Consider the following 27,040-nt stretch of genomic DNA (forward strand, 5'->3'; position numbering starts at 1 on the left):
AAATTTCCCCCTGTTCCATTTCCATAGACCCATCAGGTCGGGACCGTATTGAAATAGGGTCCCGACCCTGTTCCATTTCCCCTTGACGCTAAACAGTCCCAAGATTTTTTTCCCATGTTAAATTCCCTTGAGGCTAAACAGTCCCAGGGGTTTTTTGTCCATGTTAAATTTCCCTTGAGGCTAAACAGTCCCAGGGTGGTTTGTAATGCTAATTCCCCTTGAGGCTGAATCGTCCCTTTACACTACTAACGCATTCAACTTTAAGGTTCGATACAAATCAAAATTCGACACTTTACATACATACATACATACACACACACACACACACACACACACACACACACACATATATATATATATATATATATATATATATATATATATATATATATATATATATATATATATATATATATATATATATATGTGTGTGTGTGTGTGTGTGTGTGTGTGTATGTATATATATATATATGTGTGTGTGTATATATATATATATATATATATATATATATATATATATATATATATATATATATATATATATATATATATATATATACGAATGACGTAAAAATCATGCATTTGCAACTTGTGTTTGTTTTTAAAATAAAAATGACTATATTCAGCTTGTTAAAGGGTGAAATATCGTACTCGCTGTATGTCACTGTATGCCACTCAAACCCTAACATGTGCCAATACATACATATTGGATGCCGACCACTACTAGTGGAAAAGGCGTGACCATGACGTTTTACAGATGAATAGGCAGGTGCCTTAGGGATATATTCCAGGTCAGTTTTTTTTCCATCTATCTCGCTACCATTATATATCGTATACAGATCCAAATTCTCACAACGTAGACATTATTTTACCGTTTCTTCATGCAATTTTCTATATGCAATAAGTAAATAAATAAATAAGAAAGAAAGAAAATATGAAAGGAAAAAGACCATTTGCACGAGGTAAGTGCCGGCATAAACTACTTTGATTTTGCATGCTGTAATATGCTAATGATTAGGGCGTGGTTTCCAGGTGATAGGGCTCCAGTATAAATTTCGACTGAATCCAAGTATCAGTGTGCGTTTAAGCCATCAGCACACAAACCGTGTTCTTTCCCCGTTCCGAGAAACCACCAATCTCAATTCAGAAATGCACCCACATGCACGGTTAGACATGGAATCAACGTTATTCTTCATTCTCTGCATTCTTAGAATCTCTCTTGCTGCAGAAGGTAAGCAAAACAATTTTCTGTCTACTTCTTTCATGCTTAGTGCGTCAAGTGTTGACTTTTTATTTATCAACAAGGATATATATTATACTCCCAGTTATAATCGACAACGTAAAAAGCAACAGAAAATGTATACATTGTATTCGCTTATCATTTCCAATGTTAATAGTTTTAAAACATAACTCTGTATTACTTGTTATATAAATTTTGAATGAATCACGAAACTCTGCGGCTAGGCTTTTTCATTTATTATATTGCTTCATTGTATGTATGACACAGGTAAAATATAATACAATGCTCGATCTGGTTATAAACAAATTAGATCAAATGATCTATCATATTTAAATAGCTTTGTGCATATAGCTGATGTAAATTCCATCTTCCTAGCGCGAGACTTATTGTGCACTTAAAATCTTACCTTTGTGTTCGTTCCATCATGTTTTGGGAATATACTAGCATGGACGTATTGTTAGCTTACTGGTACAACGAGATCGTGTGCGTGTGATTTGGATTTTTAACGTAGCTTTAACAATTCTTCATAATGCTACGATTTCTGCAGTGTGACAGTTTATAGTGATGTCTAGTACAGGGGCATCATGCCGCAGACATATAGCATGATGTCCCACCCAGTCACATTATCCTGACACCAGGCCGACCAGTCCCAACACTAACCTCTTAATGCTGAGCACCCAGCAAGGCAGTTGTTAGTATTTTTTATAAGTCTTTGGTATGACTTGACCGGGAATCGAACCTACGACCTGACGCATCCGATGCGGACGCTCTAACCACTAGGCCGCCGGAGAGGTCGGTACACGAGAGTTTGCGGCAGTTGTCATTATATGCGACATGGGCTAGATCCCAGCTTGAAATGACTTCTAACTCTCTAGCCTGTTTGATTATATTGGTTTCATTCTATTCAATTTTCGATATTCATGTCTCCACAGGCCCGGCCCTCGAATGTGCGATCCCTAAGGCAGCATGTGGGGTCCCATTCAGCAAGCGATGAGCGCTGGGCCCCAAGCAAAAGAATTGCATTGTGGAGTTGACTTCCTGAAAGCGCGGGCCCCAAGGCGGTTGCCTCGTTCGCCTTGCCCCAGGGCCGCGCCTGTGTGTCTAAACATATATTATAGATCTAAGGATGAACACTTTTCGGTATCTAGGTTTCAGTTTATACACCTGGTACTTTTAAACATGAATTGGGTAGGTTTCTTCCTAAAGCTGAGTGTTAGATTCTGCTTGCGTAGCGAGTGAGTTTCCGCACCCCTTTGACCATTTGTCGTAGAATGTAATTGGTAGGAGTAGCAATGAATATCGAACAGAAAAACGTCATCATTTTCTCACCCTAAGTTCATCCAATGACAATGTGCACGATTCGTGTGGAAAGTATTCAAAGTAACATAATACTTGAAATTTCTCGTTGTTTGGAGTTTGTGTTTGGATTTATACCTTCACAATGCTTCCGTAAATGTAGAGTGTTTGGCATATTTTAAAATCTCCTGCTCGTGAAGGCTGTTCCTAAGGTGATTTAGCCACAAAAGCGATACGCTTTTATTGAGCAATGCCCGTTTATGTCCTTAAGTTTTGGGGCCTGTAGCCTCAGTTTGGTCCATCACAGAAAAGTAAATGACGACTTGATGAATGAAAAAAATATATCAGGAGTTAAATGTGCCATAGATTATGGCTAAGGGGCGTTATGGGCGGGAATAGCAATCAGATATATAGGGTCAGATATGCAGCGGAGTGTTTCAGACGTCAGAATGAACATAACAATTATCTTAGGAATTTGTATTTCTTGGTATGATTTGTTTTTCCTTTACGTTATTGCTTTTGTTGAAAATTTAGCTTGCGTCAGCGACCTATCTCTTCTGCGAGAAAAGTTATAAAGGGAGGTAAGTCTTGTTAGAGTTTGTTTTATTAGGCATTCCTTGTTAAACAAAAATCCAATATGGGTGAAGAGCCTTTGTAGCCTCGTTCTGTCTGTGACCAATGGAGTCTTGTACAAACTTCTACAACTACAGGCCGCACACAACTATTAGGATTTCACTATATCTGATGAAATAAAATATTTCTAATCAAAATTAAAACATATCTTTGAAAATTCTTCCTCTACATCCGTTCGCACAGAGATATCTAAAAAACAAAGCGGTAAAGAGAAAATATGTGCTTTGTAGTATTTAAAAAGAAAGTTGCAGTACAACGATAACATTCTATATCTTTTACTTTCCTCAATTTTAATCCATTCATTGAAATGTGGACTATTAATAACCCATTATTTAGAATTTAAAAACAAAATAGTGAGCTTAACAAAATTCGTCTATACTTCGTATATCGAACTGATTTGTGCGCTTATACATTAAGCCTCTATTTACTATTTTTCCACAGCATTACGTAATTTTAGTTTGATTTTTCTATAAAATATATGTTCATATCATATTGTTATATCAGATTAATGTTTTGCTTTACACATTCATGTATCCCCTGTATCTTGTATTTAGTTTTTCCATTTCCATATCAGCATTTTATTTCGTATTTATAATAATTTGCAGCAACCTTATTTTTCGGAAGTTTTGCCATATCACGCGTTAGATCTTCATTGCAAGACAAACATACGCTGATGCCACTGCACTATCACGCGTTAGATCTTCATTGCTACTCACTGATGTTGAAAAGTACCGATTCATCATTTTAACATTCCAATAAAGAACGACTTCTGAAGTGGAACCACGATCTTTAGTTTGAACATATTTTTAAAACACTTTATTAATAAAAAAAGTTTATAAGTGACCATATCATTTGGAAGTAAGTGCAATTTGCATATAAATAAAAAGTAATGTAAATACATGACTTGTAAACATATCATGCAGAAGACACATATACATGTATATGTAATACAGAGAGAGACAGAGAGAGAAAGAGAAAGAATATGTTACCTAGATAAAGAACGTATGTATCTAGTTAATTAAAACGAAAATGTACAATACTGTTTGAATAGAAATACATTTGGAAATCATTTGCTAAACAATCATTAACATATAATTCGGCATGAAATGGTTTATTTTGCTATGTAGATAAAGCATTCTTGTCGAGATTAAACTGGACTGGCCAGTTTCTAAATCAAACTCGTATTTGATCAAGATCTGAATTAAAAACTGCATCAACCATTGATGATATTCTACTATTATGTGCAAACTAGTATATTACGAGTCTATGCTCTTACAAAAAGTAACATAAAAGAGTGAAGACATCAAGCTTTGTAAAATTTAGCAAATAATTTTATTTCCCTAGAATATCAAGTGAAACAAATAGAAGAAAAAAAATTACGGTTATACGAATCAAACGCAAACATAATCTAAGAATACAAGTCCTAGTAATAAAAGTCCTGAATGAAACTGAGTTCGAATTCCGATTAAATCCAAAATGGAAGACGATGACGTATATTGTAGCCTGCGAAGTGCTGTTATTTCAACAGTTTCTTGTTGAATCACAGAAGATATTATTCCGGTTTTGAATACAGTATAACTTCCAATAAATGTTTTAGTCCAAGAATTTATCTGAAGTACTTATGTATCATAAGGGAAAGAATCACGTGAATTCAAAGTAATTTGAAGAAAATACAATAACTATCCCAAACTGGTCATAACAACAAAAAAAAAACTTGACTTTCCAAGTGTTCAGGCACGACTGACTAAATTCTTATCAAAGTATGAGTTATAAGAGTAACTAAAACGCAAAACAGATGCCCGGATGGGGGTAAAGATTTCATCTTTCCAGAAGGAATAGAAGTTTGTTAGATGATAATTATCATGTCGTCCAGGTATAGCCTTGACTTAACAAGTCTTACTCTATGAAAGAATTTAAAAAAGTTCTTCACCAAAACTCTTACTGGTTCTGAATCAAGGTCAGAAACTAGATACATTGTTTCTGTTATTAGGTGTGAAATAAAAGTCAGGTCAAACAGAACTTAATTCTGATAAAAAAATCAAGTCCAGTAAACAATATTACATTACAATAACATGTAATGGAATTTTAAAAAATAAACTAACAAACAAATAATTAAATTACATATACATAACAAGTATCATCTGCAAATAAATAACAGTATATGAGATTGATTTTTTTATCTACATTGTCATCAATGAAGAGAAAAGGACCATGGGTCCTCGAATCGACCCTTGTGGTACTCCTGTACTAATACTGCTCCAAGAAGACTTTCCACCAAGAATACCCACTCATTATAAAGATCACCGCGAAACTATGGCAAATGTTTTAGAGAATTTCTCACCCTACACTGTTTATAAAGACGGCCGAGGTGCCAGAATCTAAAATCTATTTTTAACCTAGTTGATATCACAGACAACGACCATGCCTTTTTACCAGCTGGATCTTACAGTAAAAATTGTTCTTGTGAAGTAGCTGGCTAACAGTCCAGTCAGCCGAAAAGTATAAAAAAGAATAAATAAATAAATAATATATGCAATCAAAACCAGATTGAAATGTGGATATTATATGATTAGACAGGAACTATTCTAAACCATTTTGTGTGCAGAAATTTCTCGAAAACCCAAATCGTGTCTTCAATCTTCTTTAGCATGAACTACTATTTCCGCTTTGATTACTATGTCGATCACGTTTGCGTCCTTCAATTTTCTTTAGCATGAACTACTATTTCCGCTTTGATTACTATGTCGATCACAGGTTGCATCCTTCAATCTGAATATCATCATTAATAATATTATCGTCAAACCAAGATTCCGTGAATATCAGTACTTCAAGAGTATTTAATTCTGCATATACTAAGCCTCGTTTATGTACACTTGGATATTAAGCCTCTCTTATGAGTTATACTTTTGTACATTAGGATGGATTAACTCTATGCATTTGTAAAATCTACTTATGTCAGAGATACTTCTGCCTGTTGAAAACGATTAGGTGGAACTGCTCTCTATGCCGGAATTAGATTCAGTATCGTCAGCCGGTACGAGAATTATGATGGACCATTCAGTGGCTATGTGAGTCAGGTTAAGTACATGGATTTGAGCCTTGATATTCAGATATGTGACTTATGAGTAAGATTAGGTACCTACAGTTTAGCCTCGATACTCGAGTATGTGACTCCTGAGACCGAGTAGGTACATGGATTTGAGCCTTGGTACTATAGCATGTAACTCTTGAGTCAGAATAATTACATGGATTCTAACGTCGGTTCTCGAGTATCAAGTTCCTGGGTTAGAGTAGATACATGGGTTCGAGCCTAGATATTAGAGTATGTCACTCCGAAGTCATAGTATGTACGTGGATTTGAGGTCTGATACTATGGTATGTAACTACGGAGTCAGAGTAGGCAAAAGGATTTGAGATAGATACTCGGGTATTTAACACCTGACTCAGGATTGATACGTGAATTTGAGCCTTGATACTAGAGTATGTAACTTCTGTGTCTGAGTAGGTACATATCATTTAGCCTTGATATGCAACTCTCTGAGTTATAACTCTTTGGCTCGGTACTTTCAGATAGTTAAAAGTTATACTGTGATGACTTTGTAATCAGATAGGAGACTGTCAGTGACAAGGTTTGCTCAGGATAATTACCCCTCCTCTTCCTATAAAAGAGGTCATAACGTAATAGTACGTAAACTACCGTATCTTATCCAATAAAATTCTTTTATTAGATATTTCATAGTGAGATGTTCAAATATATCAGTAGAATATCACTTTTGAAACAAATGTTGTTTCATATATAATGTATATCTGAACTTACGCATGTTATTCAGACGTGCATTTCCATATTTAAGCATAATTAATTTATTCTCTCTCTCTCTCTCTCTCTCTCTCTCTCTCTCTCTCTCTCTCTCTCTCTCTCTCTCTCTCCATCAGGATAAACATATCTTAATATGTGTCAAGAACGTTGACCCTCAATTATACATTTATGTAATTAATGAGAAGGCGCCGTCAGGAATGACTAAAAATGAACCTTAAAAAAATGCAGCCCTCAAGCATTGACTTTTTATAATTAGTTTTCCAAATGAATCATGCAAATTATCAATGACTGAATTTAAAGGACCTGTTACAATTCGATATTCTGTCACCACTACAGTATCCTATACATGTTATACGCAAAACTCTTGATTACATATAGTAATAAAACTGTTTAATCAGCAGTTTAACTGTCATCAGAATCAAAGTCATATCTGAAAACGATGGGAAAATCAGATATTAAGTAGTGTCGATTTCAAATCAAAATTAAGTGATAATCAAAATTTGGGTGCAGCGTCTATTACCGAAAAAAAACCTGCAAGTTCTGCCAACACTCAAAATTTACGTCTGAAATAAACATAGGAACCAATTTACTTGCATATAGATGATACTCATTCAGATCTACTCCTTAATAATGCTAGGCGTCGAAAACTGTTGCAGCGTTTGTCATGTTTCAAAAGTAATATTCATTGCATGAATTCGCGCAAGAAATGTTAGAACTAAAATCAAATTCTCTTGAAATGAAAGCATTCATTAATTTGATAAAACACAATTTGAAGCATTGCATGAGCAGTCGAAATTTGCAAAATGTTGCTGTCCAAACATTATTGTAAAATTTAGGAACTACTGTTTATCGATTTTATGATGCAGCTGTTAATCGCATTGACAAAGAATGGAGAAACAAATCCATGTAAATGGAAGGTTTTGGCTTAAAAGACACATAATACCAGAAAAGCTACTTTTTTGAGTGGATATAAGGAAATATTGCCACTAGTAAGATTATAATGTTTCCACTTCGCTCTTTAAATATTTCCTTATCTATAATAAAACAAGATAAATATCCTCTATGACATTTTGGCAGAGCAACTGAATCCGTAAACCACAGCCAACACCAAAGTCTTATGTAATATATTAATATCAAGCGTCCTTTCCGATTAAATTAAAACTACTCGTGATTAGATCACACAATATCATAGCAAAGCTAATAGGTGCTCATATCATGTGCTATTTTATATTCGTGGGCAATTTCGAATGAGTGAAGCACTGTAAGAGGAAATATATTTATTGTAGAAATATTGCAAAGCATAAACAACCTTTCTTATTCTTGCGATGTTTACGACTTGTGATTATGTATTTGATTAATTATAGCGAAATGAAGGCTGTCTTGCCACACTCTAAAACAAAGTGCCATGCTCAGACCAAAAAAGGTAATTGAACTGGTACCTATACAGACCCAAATTTATAAGAAATGACTAAATAACATAACCAAGATGACAGGTTTGAAGACAAATTATGTGTAATTTGCATTAATTTATTCAAAATTAAGTAAGCACTGGGAAAAATACAATTCAGATTTTTTTATCTGATCAGTAAGAAAGTTTACCTTTTCTTACAATTAGACCTACATTTGAACTATATAACTATGTTTTCCTTTATATAATCTATCGTGCATTCACTAAGTCTTAGCTTTTGTAGATTTTAACTTCTACATGTAATGTTAAATTTACAACTCCCTTCTTGTGTAACTCTTTTCTATACACGTATATTTAGCATAGAAAATATATTTTGTGCATGACATTTAACTTTAGAATTTAAATATAAATTTCAGTCTAACTTTCAGTGTTGCTGTCTTGTTTTTTGTCATACGGAAATACCGACTTTAAATAAAATATTGCCTATGTCTACGTTCTGTTAATACGAACACCTTTTCGGGAATCAGCAGTACGTTGTCTAAGAAACTTTTTGGTCAGATTACAAATGGAAATATTATCAGCCCAAAAGTGGTGCAAAATCATATCTGGACATAATTTAGTATATTCACCTATTTGTTAAAAGTACCATGCTATTGGTTCGGATTTGCGCGGAAAATATATTGCCAAGGTTGCATACGCCTATCTACCATTAGACCGCTACGCTTGTTGCACCCTACATCATATGATGTTTTGGTCTTAACGACACTTTAGACCTCTACGTATGAAGTACGCTACATCATGTGATGTTTTGGTCTTAACGACACTTCAGACCTCTACGTATGAAGTACGCTACATCATGTGATGTTTTGGTCTTAACGACACTTCAGACCTCTACGTATGAAGTACGCTACATCATGTGATGTTTTGGTCTTAACGACACTTCAGACCTCTACGTATGAAGTACGCTACATCATGTGATGTTTTGGTCTTAACGACACTTTAGACCTCTACGTATGAAGTACGCTACATCATGTGATGTTTTGGTCTTAACGACACTTCAGACCTCTACGTATGAAGTACGCTACATCATGTGATGTTTTGGTCTTAACGACACTTCAGACCTCTACGTATGAAGTACGCTACATCATGTGATGTTTTGGTCTTAACGACACTTTAGACCTCTACGTATGAAGTACGCTACATCATGTGATGTTTTGGTCTTAACGACACTTCAGACCTCTACGTATGAAGTACGCTACATTATGTGATGACTTGGCCTTAACGACAACCATGCTAACATATTAGGTCTTACACCAAACTCAAACGAATTTTGCCCTTCCATCGTTCGGGGGGACAAATTTTAGGGTAGGAAGTTACTAAGACATTAAATCTAATGAAACCTTTAAATTGAAATCAGAATGAAACTTGATGTTTCTTACTTAAAATGTGATATGAAAAAGTATAGCATTAAAATGTAACTCGCAATTTCTTACTTTAAATGTGTCATGAAAAGTATTTAGTAATGTGTTTTGCCAGCAAAAAAGAATATAAGCGTTAGTATGTTACTAGCGATTTCTTTCTTTATAAATAAACGTTTACGATTTAAAGCTCAAGTTCCTTATTCAAACTATAAAAATGAAGTGCAAAGTTACAATATCAAGCATACTACATTATAGTCTTGTATTAATGCTTACTACACTGTGGAACTACAAAATAATCGAAGAAAACGGACTCAAAACATACAAAGGACATGAATTATTTTTCACGCTACAGTCAGCCGACACTTTCACATACGTCTGTTTTTTTGTAAGAGTGTTAAAAAGGCAGTCTTGAAGTTAATCTAGGGGTTGCATGGATATGGATTATTTATTTTTTACTTGAATGGGATGTGGGGTATCAGGTACATTTTATATAACACATATGAATACTTGTTTGAATAATAATATTTTTTGAGAGATCTTTATAGATTTTTACAGTTACATTTTTATTATAGAAAAACAAACATAAAGGATATTTCGTCATTTACAGAATATTATTTGGAAAATGGTGTTACGAGCAAAGAGTCTTAATATAGAGCTAATCATGCGACTTCCACGTGAGTCTGGATTTGAAGTCTGTTTTTCCCCGATTTAAAAGGGCCTCAAGACAACAGTCGCTATCAGTTGAAGGATTCTTGAATGCGCGAATACTACAACAATTTCTCTAATCTCATAATGACCACACATCACGAAACATTAATTTCGCTCTTACATATTATTTCTTGTTTCACATTTGTATGACTTTTAGTAATCATTTCAAAACTGAATAGTAGTACTTCACCTCACGCAATACAAAACGACCCAAACACCCAATACAAAACATTATTCATATCTCAAATTATTAAATATATATACATACAAATTTATCCGGACAATTTATTATGTTACGAACTTATGGAGGATCCATTTTATGAAATTAATCCATGCTGTCATAGAGTTTCATGAATTCTGTACGTTATGACGTTTGCTTTTAGAAATTTGCTAATTATTCGAGTTGACATAGTCAACAAAATTACTTAATCCTAACAAAGCTGTATATGGAAACATAAGTACGAATATCACACACCCTAAGTTTATTACAATTGCATTTGAAGAATAGTTTATTATAGAGTGCACTACCACACCTCGATGTCATAATTTCAGAACGCTCTGTGTTCATTGCCTTTCATATATCGTGCAGTTTCAGTTCCGTCGACGCAATTTTACATAATTATATCTAACTTAATTCATTTTGTATGCAGAACAACTGGCTACCAACCGAATTAACTGTATCTTCAGTATGATACAGTTGCTTCATTGCTTTCTAAATATCTGTAACAAGATGATATAATATTATGAGGATACAGCGACTCAGTATTGTCATAAAACGACGACAATATCACAAATTATTAGATGAACAAGCGACTCGTGCGGATAATTGTTTCTAAATGCCGACACAATTCATAAAAAAAGTATAATTATATACAAATATAAGCCAATACTTCACCACGTCATCTGTAAAGAAGATTGTACCTTGTATTAAAGTTAGTAAACGCAAATTTGATGCTTTATACTGTTAGCAAGGACGACAAAACCGCTCTCATACTGTTAGCAAGGTCGTACAATAACGCTATCACGCTTTTTAGCAATGGCGAGAAAAATCGCCCTCATACTGTTAGCAAGGACTTAAACAGCTCTCATACTGTTAGCAAGGACGACAATAACGCTCTCAAACTGTCAGCAAGGACGACAATAACGCTATCATACTGTTAGCAAGGACGACAAAATCGCTTTCATACTATTAGCAATGACAATAATAATGCTCTCATACTGTTACCAAGGACGACAATAACACTCTTATAATGTTAGCAATGACGACAACAAAACACTCTCATACTGTTACCAATTACGACAAAACGGCTCTCACACGTTTAGCGATGGCGACAAAATCGCTCTCATACAGTCAGCAAAGACGACAAAGCACGTCTTATACTGTTAGCAAGGACGATAAAACCGCTCTCATACTCTTAGCAATGGCGACAAAACCGCTATCACACTTTTAGCAATGGCGACAAAATATCTTTCATACTGTTAGCAATGACGACAAAACCGCTTTCATACTGTTAGCAAGGATGACAAAACCGCTCCCTGGGAGGGTAAGCCGCTTAAAATAGTGGTAGCAATTACAATTCAATTCACTTGTTTGTTATCATAAAATAATTACTACAAACTGCGTGGTTATCAAATGTTATACCTTCAACTTTAAACAGATACTCACAAAACGTAATCAGTAAAAGCTGGAAAGGAGAGGATCTACAAATTAAGAATAACTTTTATAACAAATTACTGGGAAAATAATAACCAATCTCTTCTTTAAGAGATTTATAAACACATTTATCTAGTGAACATATTTTCTTTTTACCAGAAGCTAACAATTGAAAGTATTTATACATGAAGGTTTGTTAAAGAAGTACGTTATAATTAGGTTTACATGTAAGTTAGTATATACTGGACTCATTAAAAGACAATTATCTTCATCTTGAATATCATGGATGTCTCAAAGCATATAATATCTTTAACTTCTATCGATTCTATTGCTTCCATATCTCCATGTTTCGACTCCCAGATTATGAGAAACACCCAGTTTTGTCAAATCTGATTTGCACTAACAGCTACACAACTTGGTTCGAAATGATCTTAGATACCAAGTCAAGTTTTGATATGTTTATATAAAGACAAGTTATCATAAGTTTGCAATTTATTATTCAAATCTGACAGAAAGGCATCTGTAACCCTTTGTTCAAAACTTGAAATAAACTTGGAGCAATTTACAGAACATGGGAACATTCAAACTTCACCAAAACCTAAGATGTTTCAAGTATCTTTTAAGAGTGTAACCCAGGAAATAATATTATTTATTTACTTCCAATGAATAACTTTCTACACACAGTACTCAGTATAATACTTACAAAATTTATAATTCTAAACTAATACTAAACAAACTTAATTCATTGTAAGCTAAGTAACAGCTTGTTTCATATTACAAATAAGGACATTTATTGCATTCAGTGCTTTATCAGTCAATGCTTTTTGCACATTTGGTTAAGTTTCAAACAATGTTTGTTGAACGTTGGAGATATTATTTCCTTCTGTTTTTCATACTTTCGCTTATCTTAGTGGACCCCGATTACCAAAGACCTAAGGTTTAATCAGGGTCAATATCTAGATCCATTTATTTTACAATAATTATCAACGATGTTTGCAAACCCAAGTTTTTGAAAATAAAATGAAACTCGTCAGCAAACAGTACAAAAAATAAAGAAAACTCGTCTCCCTCGGTACAAATGTTCTCAGGTACCCCTCGGATAAAATAAGTGTCTCCAATACAAATTGAACTGGACCATGGATAAAACAAGTGTCTCCAATACAAATTGAACTCAATCATGGATAAAACAAATTTCTCCAAAATAATTTCAACTGGACCAGAGATAAAACACTTGCCTCCATATTATTTGTACCAGACCTTTATAACAGTAGGTAAAAGATGTTACTATATTAGAATATATAACTTTGAACATTAGAATTGAATTATTCGTTATAGATAAGATAAAATGAGATAAGATTCCGTAGTTTGAGCCGAGGATGTTCAACACAATCAGGTTACACTGTGCATTGTTCAGCGCAACAAAAATATGCTAATGTAAAATATAAAGGTTCTTTATGTATGCGGAGAGAGTATCTTCAGTTCATGTTGGAGTTTTTGTTTTAGGTTTTAGTTTTTTGTTTTTGTCTCTAGTTTCATGTTTTTCTTTAAATGCATTTTAACAGAGAGTTATCAAAAGACATGTTCGTACATAGCAACACTCCCCCCCCCCCCCATTTTGATTGCAATGTACAAATTCGTTTCTGGTCTATAACATTAAAGGTAGGATGGTAGGATATGTTTCTGTTGTTTCAAATGCTTGGTTACAATTCTGAAACAAAGCAAACATATAAAGAAACTAAATTTTACACACTTTCAACTTCAATACAACTTTCCAAAATTATAACCTATGACACACATATATGTGGTTGCACTTCTCTGCCCTTCAAAGAAATTTTCCAATGGAAGCAGACCATGTAAATTTTTCTATCCCTCAGTCTCTCAACCCTACCCCACCCACGGGTCCGATCATTGCACGATGTCACCACCAAGCTATGCTTGCTTATATTACTGGGGTACCAACCGTACGTGCTATATTCATATTTGCGAGAGAGAGAGAGAGAGAGAGAGATGTGAATTCAATAAAATTAAAATGTGATCTGCACAATGTTTGGAAAACATGCAGACATAAAATATTTTAACTGTTGGGAAATAAAAAAGATCAAATCACCGCACGGTCTAAAACTCAGCGTCGCTATTGCCTTTAATTTAATGATAGTTTTGTGTCTTGTTTTGAAATTTTACCGAGAAACTTCCAACAGCGTGATACAGAAGAATTCTGATGCATTTTGTCTGTATCCCTTCCATAATAAACTGGCATAATAAATCTGCCTTCTCAAGTAATAGCCTTAACATATATTGAACCGGCTTTTGGAACCACTACTTCAGGTCGGGATGTTTCAAACTCGGGATAAAACTGTGAGTCTGGACTTCGGAGCTATGATCATCATGCATCGTGAATATCAATAGTTTAAGAGCTTCAATCACTGACTCAAATAAACTAATTTTTACTTGCAGACAAGCACGTCTAATAGGACGCAGTGTCATCGTTCGCCAATGTATATCTTAGTCTAAATATCTTGAATTTCATAAATTTGTAATTGGAGATTACAACATATACAATATATGAGTCAAACGATTAGAACGAAAGACAATGGCTTGAAATATTCATATTCTTTGACGATTCAAACATTTTAGATACAAATGCACCAATTAATATTAGGAATTGAAACAATTCGATGCATTGTTCTTTGTAATAAGAAAAAGCACACTTCCCACTTGTGAACTTGAGCCTATTATCTAAGGCCCCGTATGTTCAAAACTTTCTCAGTATAAAACTCAAGCTTGAAGCTTATAAGTGGACAGTCTATGACTTAAATTAGTGGTCAGTTATCATGACGAAATTGTTAGGAATTTTAAAACTTTAAATCCTCTATTGAACTTTAACTTTTAAGGATATAGTCGACCAATCAAATCTAAGTTTAGTTTTTTTCCGGTAGAGCTCGAGTTCATGCTGGTAAAGGTGTTAAAAAATATTGCTCCTGATATGATCTGTCTCGACGAAGCCTCTAATCCATTTGGCAGCCAGTGATTCACTCGAACAGGGAAAATTAAGTGTTGTTCAAGTTACCGCAGTTGATGCACAGGACGGTTAATATACTATACTATACTGAAAAAATTCTTTAAAAACCTAAGTGTCCCACTTAAACGGAAATCTGAGTTACTAGATTTTGTGAAGAAATATTCAGTTTTAGAAGATCGTCGATCTAGTTTGAAACATTTCGGTTTCATGTGCTGTTTTTTTTTCTTCTGCCAAAAGACAATAAATATACGAGAACAATGAAACTCTGCATCTGACTAGTAAACACACACACACACACACACACACACACACTGAAGAAATTACCTTGTAATGATTCAACCATATTCTTGAAATCGAAAGAATCTAACGCTGAGTCTCCATTACTTGGGAAAGTGCAGCTTTATTAATTTTTGAAAGGATTAAGTTCGAAAAAGATGAGACTTTCCTGAAATCCTCTGTGTTTGTGTGTGTGTTCGCATGGACTACTATCATTACCTAGTTTCCTGGTATTTTCAATATTGCGCAACATGTGATTCTTTAAGAAAATTAATGCCCTGGCTACTATAGGTTTAATCAAAGCATATCATTTTCAGCCTTTTCCGTGAAGAAACCTCAAGTCAATCGGAACACTTTCGGTTATGTATGCGAAACAAAACTATGCCACGGATGTAAGTCGGCGGAGTAATTTACAGAAGAAGCATACATTTTTTTCGCCGGAAATGCTTTCGGAACAAAGAAGCCGCAATCTATTCGGACTACCTATGCAATGGTCTACCATTGGGATGACCATTGGATTGACCAAGAGGTTAGAAATGGAGCAAATGAGATCAATTTTTTGTAAGCAGCTTATTGTTAGTTTCGTTTGGGAGCTTTCTACATTTCAGCTAACGACACCTGACAGCCATATTGTGTATGAACAGGAAGCGAAATGGGAACATGATATAATCGATATTAATAGATGCTTGTTGTATACACTGCTTTTTTACTTCGTGATTATACTTCTGTTAGTTCAACATCTTTGTCTCCACAGTCCATGAGTGTCGGGCACTTATTTTATTTTATCTAATATGACTGGTACTCCATTCTGCTATTTACCAGAAAAAAATATTAGGACAGACAGGACAAACATTTTAAAAAGATTATTTCATTACATTTCAGGAATAAAACTGTTTCAAGAATCAATGCATAAAATACTCACCGTCTGCAATACTCAGGCAGTAAGTATACTTATAATTAGTACTACAGCATCACAAAAGCTGAACGAGACCGGTCCTATTGGTTTTAATAAACATAAGATTGTTATTATATTTGATAAATAGCGTAACTTTCAGCATTTCAATACTGTCCATTATATGATCCCCTTGAAGCTATTTTCTACTTTGAAATGCACATCTCTCATGATATGAATTTGACTAGTCACGTGCGGTTCATAGCCGAATATTCTTTGCAAGTATGTTAGTCAATGTTAGGCTGAACGCCCATCTATACATTAGCCTAAATACAGTTACGACCGACATTTGCAACTTTCAAACCATTATCAGGAATTGTAATGGATGTTACATTAAAATCTGAAAGGCATGTGCTGATATTTCTAGTATTTTTAAACCCTGTAATCATGATGTACTAATGCAGCTACAGTATCTCCGAATTGTAAATGAATAACCTGCAAAAAGTGCTCTTGCTATTGATTAGAACAGAGGGAATATATCAAAATTTAGACATAAAAAAACTTTATTGATGTATTTTTATTTCTGATAACAGTATAAGTGGTGATTATTGCAGATATGAGTTCTTCAAAAGCCAAGAAGTTGTAGTTCATTTTAATTCATCAAGGGCTGGCATTGTTTGACACTATCATTACTTTATGTGCGGCCAACTTTTGAAGGTTAACAGAAGTTTGTAAACTCGACAAAAGTATGAAAATGATTTGGTCAATGGTTGCAATAATTGCGGTACCTTTTGGTCAATGCTTGAATCAGTTGATGTGGCTGATAATCATACAAACTGTCCAGTGAGTTTATGTTGAATGTATGTGCAATGTGTTTGCATGAGGCGGTCATCGCACATGGTAGCTTTTTTAAGTAAAGGTTAAATTATACGGTGCCCTACTGTAGTGTTCTACAAGCAGTGCTATATGGTAATATAGAATTTCCCACTCCTGAATCAGCAACTTAGAGAACTGAGATAAGGCTGAGAGATAGGGTGCTAGATGCAGGTCTGACAAGCAGGTCAGATTATAGTATGTATGTTGTAAAATCAACAAGTGTTTGTATAAACTGGTCTTTTCCTCTCTCATTACAAAACCCAAACATTACACTTACCTATCTGTATCTTAGGGACTTACTGTTCATCAGTTGGATATAATTAATGGAACCCTGGATATTTGTATTTTAGGGACTTACTGTTCGTCATTTGGGTAATATTAATGGCACCCTACATATTTGTTTGTATCTCAGGGTCTTACTGTTCGTCATTTGGGTCAGTATTGTTTTGCTTTAACACTGTTAATATTCAATACCGAACATATGGTATGCTAAGAAAGATTATACAGGGATCAAGATATACCAGAGGTACTAGCAATTTGAGCACTGAGCACAAGTTAATTTACAGTTTAAATCCATAAATTCCAAATTAGCCTCACTAATCGTTGCACTACCTTATCTTAAATGTGTTTTACATACTTGGTACGGTAAAATGAATGGTTTGATGGTTGTCGAGTACATATTTCAAGTCAGGAGTGATACCATTACGTTCAGCTCAGAATACTGTACTGATAATATTCTCATCGTTTATGCTGAACGTTTACTCCACTGGCCTTGTATTTGTCAGAAAATATTGACTCGGTTGGCCTTGTATTTGTCAGAAAATATTGACTCGGTTGGCCTTGTATTTGTCAGAAAATATTGACTCGGTTGGCCTTGTATTTGCCAAAGAACATTGTCTCAATTGGTCTTATATTTACTTAGTAGGATATGTATATATCAATGAACATTTACTTACTTGGCCTTGTATTTATCAATGAACATTCACTTACTTGGCCTATTATTTGTCAATGATCATTCACTCACTTAGCCTTGTATTTATCAATGAACATTTAAACATTTTCTCTCTGGACCTTGTATTTATCAACAAACATTCAACTCACTTGGCCTTGTATTTATCAACGAAAATTTACTCACTTAACTTTCGTTTTGTCAGTGAACATTCCCTCACTTGGCCTTGTATTAATCAGTGAGCTTTTACTCAATTTGACACGTATTTCTCCATGAACATTTACCCACTTGACACTGTATTTATCAATGAGCATTTACTCAATAGGACATGCATATATTAATGAACATTCACTCAATTGGCCTTGCACTTTTTTTGAAATTCAAGAAGAACTCGAGTATCATTATTTTGATTCGATTATTACTGACGTACATTGATTGTAATATCAATTTTTATTCGCAGAACATTACATCAGAAAAGATTATTTACCGCAAAAGGACGATGCTGTTATATGAATGTAAAAATATTAGTACTGTTATAGTTTGGCTGAATAATACATGCAATTAAACGCTCATTTATATTGTGATAATAACAAAACGATGGTATCTTCCAATAACTGTGAAACTTCCACATCAAATTGCCATGCAACTGTGTAAAGAAGTTCTCTTACCTGGATGATCCAATCAATAAGAACAATTGTATCCAACTACACCGCTTCCACTGACCGGTACGGTATTACTTTGAACAAAACATCTCAGATGTCAGAGGAAACAGTTTTGATCTATGTTACTCTTTTAATTTACAGGGTGTGTGACGGGGACATTTTTCGACCATTACAACATCTCGTTTTGCGTATAGCTGCTAACAACAGTCCAACAAGGAAGTACTCATCACTTAACGAATACAACAACTCTAATGAAGAAGACGCTTTAGCGTCCTTTAATAATCAAAACTGCTTAACCCAAGCAATGAAACTGAACTTTTATAATTTTATATATTTTTTAAGAAGACTGGACAAATATTAGTGAAAAATAATTGTGTAATTGAAAATGTACTTTCCTCTCTGTTGTTCTTCTTTTGAATTATTTGTTTATCAAATTTTAAAAAAAATATTTTTCATGTATTATTTCTAAAATCTGATATTATAAATTTTTACAGTCTTAACAAGTTTTGCTAAGTGGCATAATTGGACATAAATTCTGAAACATTGGATTCGCCATTTGAATAATGTTTGACATAACTAAAAAGTTTTAACTGAGAAAAAAAAAAACTTGTATTGTGTTCACAGAGGCGGCGTTAGGAGTACGGGCGGCCTAGGGCCGACCATGACCGCGTGGGGCCAGAGTATCGGTATCTCGATGCGTGCATTACGTGCGGCCTGTATCAGCGTTTCCAAATTACCGGAGAATATAGCTTGACAAACTCATAAGGAAGACCTTAGGCCTGAAGCGCGCCCCCCCCCCCCCCCCAAGAGCGGGGTCTGGGGCTGTCGCCCCACTTGCCACCCCTAAACGCCAGTCCTGCGTGTTCATTAATAAATTCAAAATATTTAATCAATTATCCATTTTAATTTTAACTGTTCTACGTTTACCTCACGAGTTCTACTCGGCACTATGTCGAAGAATTGTAATGATGAGATGTTAAAGAATATACTTACATACAGACACGTTGTGCAATGCCGTTAAAACCAATACTTACAAAAATAGATACTCATTGTGTAGTGCTGGTAAACCCTATACTTACATATAAACACATTGTGTACTGCCGTTAAACTCTATACTAACATACTGTACATATATACACAATGTGTACTGCCGTTAAACTCTGTACTAACATACTGTACATATATACACATTTTGTACTGCCGTTAAACTCTGTACTAACATACTGTACATATATACACAATGTGTCCCTAAAATTACATATGCTTTACATAGGGCACTGCCGTTAAACTCTATACTAACATACTGTACATATATACACATTGTGTCCCTAAAATTACATATGCTTTACATAGGTCACTGCCGTTAAAGCATATACTTACATATATAAATACAGATTGTATACTGCTAGTACTAAGATATGGAATAGCCAAGCGAAATTGGCGTTAGTCTAAGTACACATATATGTAAGTACTGTTGAATTAAGCACGATTATTGCTGCGCAAGAAGGATGATTGATTTTTTCGTCTGGTCTTTACGATGAATTTAAGCTACTTGTGTTGTGTATTTTTGATATAATTTTCAAATGCACATAAATAAATATGCAAGTAAGTGATATATTTTGTGAAAAAAGTCTTTAAATTGATTATGAGTTTCAGTGTTTATCTTAAATAAAATGCTCTTTTTCCCTTTCAGGTTTTCACTGGGGATACCACGGTGTCACGGGTAAGTTTAACATGAACATTATAAATTTATTTCGATTCTTTCTTTTATTTCCTCAGGAAGATAATGTTTCATAAATCTTTGACAATAACAACCTGACAATATATACATTGTCATACACGATTCAGTGCGCATTCAAAAATATTCCATTATTTCAGGAACGATTGTCGAGTTTTATATGTGGAAACATTTCATGTTTTAGTGGACCTATTGTCACAGGAATGGCGAAGCGACTTTGTAGCATCGAATTTTTTGTGATGGTGTAGGGGTTGGAAAGTGCAAGCTAGGCTATAGCTGCCTTAACCCGCCCCCACGGGTTTGAATCTCCGTAGAGTACGTATTAAAATTCCACTATACTTATTGATTATATTATTTGTTCGCATTTTAGATTTATGTTAATGGCAAAGCACCTCCCGATGTATTGGTGTATATTTGTATTTTTCTATAATAACCTCTACATATTTTGATGGGGCACCGGATGGTGGAGGGGTCTAATGCGCCCGCCTTTACCGATCACTGCCATCTCACATATGTCCGCGAGGGTTCGAGTCCAGGGCTCGGCCAATGTGTGTATGTGAGAAGGCTTACCAGTAGATTTCCGCATGTCAGTGGTTGTTACCGAACTTCTCCCGGGATTATCCTCCACCAGTTATAATGGCCACCAGATTATATATATATATATATATATATATATATATATATATATATATATATATATATATATATATATATATATATACACACACACATTACACACACACACATATATATTTATATATGGTGGCCATTATAACTGGTGGAGGATAAACCCGGGAGAAGTTCGGTAACAACCACTGACATGCGGAAATCTACTGGTAAGCCTTCTCATAGCCTATCTTACACTGGGAAATGGTGTTAAAGCCATAACAACAACAACAACATATACCTAGAATTCTGTCATAGGAATCCAGAGTAATAATTAGTGAGTCGATATGCGGGTGACCTTGCAATGCAGGAATGCAACTTTGTAGCATTCTATTTTGGCGATGTGTGCATGGTAGAAATGGTATTGGGGCTGACACGTACCGGTGCCGTAACCCTCGGAGCTGGGTTCACATTTCTGCATTGTACGAATTATATGTGTATTTATCCACAATGTGAACAGAGATATGTTATTTTCAAGCAATCTAGGTTTTCTATATGCTGTAAAGGTACACTTCCATCTTGTAGGGATAACTTCTAAAATGCCATGATATTGAAGAAATAAAGTATATTTTTTATTTAAGATTATGGTAACTGAAATACAAATCACCATTTGTTTCACATGATCTCATGTAGAAACACGATTCCGTGTTCTTGCCATACCACAACTATAACAGTTTTTATAGTTACAAGCAAATTCAGTGTGTATCCCCTTTATGTATACATATTCAGCGTATTAGGATAAGTAACTAATGACATGTACTATTCAATATCTGTTGACGTGTAATAACAACGAAAGACTGATGATATCCGAAGACATACACTTTGGCTGAATAACATTTGACAACTAAGTGCGGTGAAAGAAGAGATGAAAAGAAGTAAAATGTAAATAAGCAAATACGTCATTTTATAGCATGTATTTCCGGAATGTTTCGAAATTTTCTTCATCATTACCAATACCAACCACAACTGTACTTTCAATATGGATACTTTAATAACCATCGGATTACGGGTATGCTTGTAATATGACCGTCAGTCAAGGGACCGGGTTGACAGGACGAAGACCAATTGTAACGTAGTCGAGCTAACACCCTTTGAGACTGAAGTGGTATTTAAGAAATAACAAACACGTATGCAAGTGACAATAAAAAGATGTAGTATTCTCTCACACTAATGATGAAGTAACATGACATCAAAATAAATACAAAGGTACATAATATGGATCCAATGGAAAACTATGATGAAGAACATATATACATATTTGAAATATTCAATAATTATAAAGTTGTCTCAGATAATTAAACACTACCATGCGTTCTTATAGTCAAACACTATAATGAAGTTCTCTTAGTCAAAGACTATGATCTTCTTATAGTCAAACACTATAATGAAATTCTTTTAGTAAAACACTATAATGAAATTCCTCTTAGTCAAACAATATGACCTTCTTATAGTCAAACACTATAATGAAATTCTCTTATATGTCCAATGTTTACTTGACATTTCATATGCCCTTTGACCCGTTCCCCGGCTCGGTCATTTCAACCATCCAGACTTCTCGTGCACATCATATACGCTTGCACTTTCCTGGCGGTCTTTCATCACTATTTCTGCGGCCTCTGGCTATACCCGTCAGTCCACGCACAGTTATCCACACCTAGATACTCATACCTAGTTATCCACAACTAGTAATCCACGCCTAGTTATCCACACCTAGTTGGCCATTGGCTTAAACTAAGACATAATGGCGATCCCGCCCAGACAGCTAAATACATAAAGAGCTTCCCTCTAATGGCTGTGTCAGTCAAGATCCCTAAGTAATATATATAGTCGCGCGCGTTAACATATTATGCATGTGCCGCGCAAGCAATGAAGGCGTCACGCGATGCAAATAAAAAGTATATTTACAAGATACTATGGCGCGCGAAACACGTCAATACTAGAATTTATGGTGGTCTAATCAAGCCATATCAGGTATTTCGTAACACCAATATGGCAGTCCCCATTACATGGCATTGTGGTGCTTGCCACGTAGATCGTACGAAATGCCCAATGTATATGAAAACGTAACGCTCGTTACCGTAAATACTTTAAGGGTGATGCCAACTTCCGCCTATTCGATTGGCTCCTTAGAAACTCCACAAATGTATGTTATAACCCGTCCATTTACTTCTTACATACAACTTGTTTTAAACACTAAATTGTTAAAGTTATTGAATTAAGGCACGTTCTTTGCATATAGCAGTAAATATATTAGCACAGCAAATAACACAGGGATCATACGTATTTTTGTTTGGATGGCGCAGTACGTAGTATAGTCGGTGAACGCTGATACCACAAATGAAATATGTGATTGTTCATAGCTGATCGTGTTCATAGCTGATCGTTCATAAAAACAACAAAAGAAACGAGGGAAAAAAATACTTGTTCCGATACAATTTAAATTTTCCCAAGTGATGACGCCGATCCAGTACGTTGGCTTTACTTAATCTTCTGCCAGGACGAAGCGCTCACTCAAACAGATATCTAAAACGGTCGTTTCGCAGTAAAGCCCGCTTCTTAGATTTATGGAGAAATAAGTACTTTGGCGAATCTTACAGTATACTATCATTCATTTGTAAGTAACTACTTCGCATGTATGTACATGGCATTTTCCAGATTCTGAACTGTGTTTTGACTTACACTTAAATAAGAATACAAACCAATTACTGAGAACAGATAAAAATTAGAAGCCAATTTTTGCGAGCGTCTTTATTTCTATCGCTATGAATGAATAATACTTATTTGGACGTGAGAGCATGATGTGTATTTCTACTCAGCAAATCCATCTTTTATATGCGACCGGCGAAGAATCCAGCATTATATCTTCAGTATATATATATATATATATATATATATATATATATATATATATATATATATATATATATATATATATATATATATATATATATATATATACTTTTGGTCATTTGCTTCTGATAAGAATAAGGATAACAACACATCAGGGCATTAACGTTGGGTTAAATCTGATAATGACACATAGATAAGGCCACATTGATACACATCGTCCAACAGTGGTGCGCGCGTATCTAAGTTAGGAGCTGACATTCACAGGTACATTATTGTAAGAGTAATCAATTGTCTTCCCAGCTTTGCTACATTGGTACTTAATACACGCACCGCACCATCAGTTCATGACTTTCAACAACTTGAAAACAAACCATTAACGTTGACTACGTGGATGAAATCGTCGTCAGTAGTATATGGGGTCACCTTACCGTCAATGGACTTTAACGTTAAAATAGGGGTTTGCACTTTGGCGTCAATGGGACTTTAACATGGGACTTTAACATGGGAATGTCACTTTGCACTTTGGCGTCAGTGGGAATTTAACATGGGAATGTCACCTGGATGTCAATGGGAATTGAACTTTGGGTGACGCCATGAGGTTTAATGGGTCAAAACATTTTATAGGGATTTTAATGTATTTGTAAGGACAAAGGGTAGATAGGGACAAACATATAAATACACATTTAAACACACAGAAAAGACGACAGAAATGTTCTAAAAAGAAACTCACAGAGAAAATAGAGGCTCAAAAAAGAAAAGTCTTTTGTATGGGTTCAAAACATTTATTCAAGTATATACATGGGCTCTCTGGCCTGTGCTTTGGTTTAAGCACTATTCATTTAATACATAAGCATTTCTACATCAAACAAACCTATTTACTAGTTTTTTAGTTCTTGGCTCTAGTAAACCTGTTTACATTTAATGTTCATTTATAAGAAAAAGCTAGCACAAAACAAGTAACATGCAATCAAATAGGACAAAGTTCATGTTTCTCTCTCTCTATTCGTCTCACACGTTGTTAAAAATCTGGTCAGCTAGCACTTGTGTCCCAGCGTAGATGTTTCCCATCACGTACTCCCTTTCATTCGTAAATCGGCTGTTATATCCATCGTGCTAGGTACACTTATCAGTAAGCAGATCAAGTACAGTCATCGTCTTCTTCCCATGGAGGTACAACGTATACCATATGAATGGTTACTTTTCCTTCGGTGATGTCAAATTTTCCTCTCATCGACTGCACGTCTTCAATAGCCCTCAAAAGTTTGGAAGAAGTTATTTCTGCAGGTGTGCTAAATCCGAGACATACAGGTGAGTTCAAACTGTCGTGATACATAGATAGGTTCAAACGACCTCGATCTTTGACTTGGCAATGACATTTGAGTTCCACTAACAGTGAGTCAAGTAGGTCCGTAATGAAACCTGCTACTTCCTCGGCTGAAATATCAGACGCGAAGTCTCTACATTTCACCGTGTAGGTGTAAGTTGTCGTTCTAAATTTTCTTGAGGTCGCTGTCTGAGTCATTTGGATGCTAAAATAATCCTGTAGGTCTACTGAATCCTTTCCCTTTTTGGATGTACTTTGCTGTGACGGTATGGTAGTGAAAGAGGTCAGTGATGTTTGTTCCTTCTCTTTTTTCATCTGCGTAGAGTGATTCATCTTTCTCGTTGCTTGTCCTCGCAATGAAGTGTCGTTCTTGGAAGTCGTCCCTTTCTATACTGGCTGATATCGGTATGTCCATAAGGTAAAGTTTTGTGGTCTGAAAGTTTCACTGGTTGCACGTAGTTTGTCATGATGTTAGTACATAAATAATTAAGATGTGTTACTGCATTGGTGATGTGATAGTGAGGCAAAGAATCACACCCGAGTTTCTCGTTGGACTTGAGTCTTACGCTCTATACTTGCTGTTTGAAGGGATTCATTTTTTCTCGATTGGTCTTAGTAGTGACAATGAACTGTTGGTCTTGGACGTTGTCTTTTTTATATGTTGACCAATATTGATGTGACCGTACGGCAAAGTAAAGTGGTTGGGAAGTCGCACTCGCTTCTGGTACACGATTTGATAGACTTTTTCCAAGGGTCGACTGACGATGTGGTGAGTGGGTAAACATACAATCTTGTTCGGCTGGTAGGTGGTCACTTTAAAGTTTTCATCCTCTCCAGACTGCAAGGCTTCTTTCAATACCCCAAAGTTGACCACACGACTGGTACGATAATTCAGAGTCAATCCTTTCACTTTACACTCTGTGTGCACTTCTCCTTGTGGGTCCCGGTATTCGTAGCCGTAATTTTTAGGATCGCCACTCGCGAAACTTAGAATCTTGTCGTCAGGATGTTCGTCTGTCCAGGCTCCTAAACGGTCTCCTTCGATGTTAGGGTGTTGCTGACCCGGTCGATTGATGTAGATGCAACTGTCCGTGTCAAAGTACAGGACGCGATCCCCTAACAGTTCTAAAGCTTCGTACAATTCTAAGCGAGCATGAGCTGCCACGTAAGCCGCAATGATGACATTTCCAAATGCGTCAGCTTGTGCAAAGTCCAGATCTTCTTCGTAATTGACCAAGATCAAATCCTCGCGAACGACGTCCACGTGTTTGATGAATTTGGTTTTGTCGTGAATCATCTGGAAGTAGCGGGAAGGTTCTGTCAAATATTCCGTCTTGGGTAAACACGGTCGTTGTGCCATTTTTCCCCACAAGCAATTTAACATCACTTTGGCAAACGATCGCCTGCCTTCGTTTTTCTCGATGTGGTCTAAAGTGATGCCTTCTTGTTCCCGGTATTTCTCTTTGAATTTTATTTGGTCTTCGGGAGTGTGATACCAAGAAGGATAGCCACTGGCTTCTTGCTTCAGTTTCAAAAAGGCATCCACGTAGTCTGCGAAAATGCCTTTCTGAGTGGGGTCACCCTTGTGGTATTGTTCTGTCTTGGGAAAGT

At 35.4% G+C, this 27,040-nt stretch overlaps 1 protein-coding gene across 1 annotated transcript in view; it reads left to right on the forward strand.

Annotated features, from left to right (window-relative positions):
- Nucleotides 1-1,083: 1,083 nt before the first annotated feature.
- Nucleotides 1,084-27,040, forward strand: part of LOC149776998 (carbonic anhydrase-like) — a 62,628-nt gene continuing 36,671 nt past the window's right edge. The window contains exons 1-2 of the mRNA XM_089941753.1: nt 1,084-1,231; nt 20,545-20,574. Coding sequence (XP_089797879.1) covers nt 1,150-1,231; nt 20,545-20,574 — 112 coding nt within the window. The 5' untranslated portion in view covers nt 1,084-1,149. The remainder of the gene's footprint in view (nt 1,232-20,544; nt 20,575-27,040) is intronic.

This window comes from Sinohyriopsis cumingii, chromosome 18, assembly GCF_028554795.1.
Source record: "Sinohyriopsis cumingii isolate HCF-2022 chromosome 18, ASM2855479v2, whole genome shotgun sequence".
NCBI lineage: Eukaryota > Metazoa > Mollusca > Bivalvia > Unionida > Unionidae > Sinohyriopsis > Sinohyriopsis cumingii.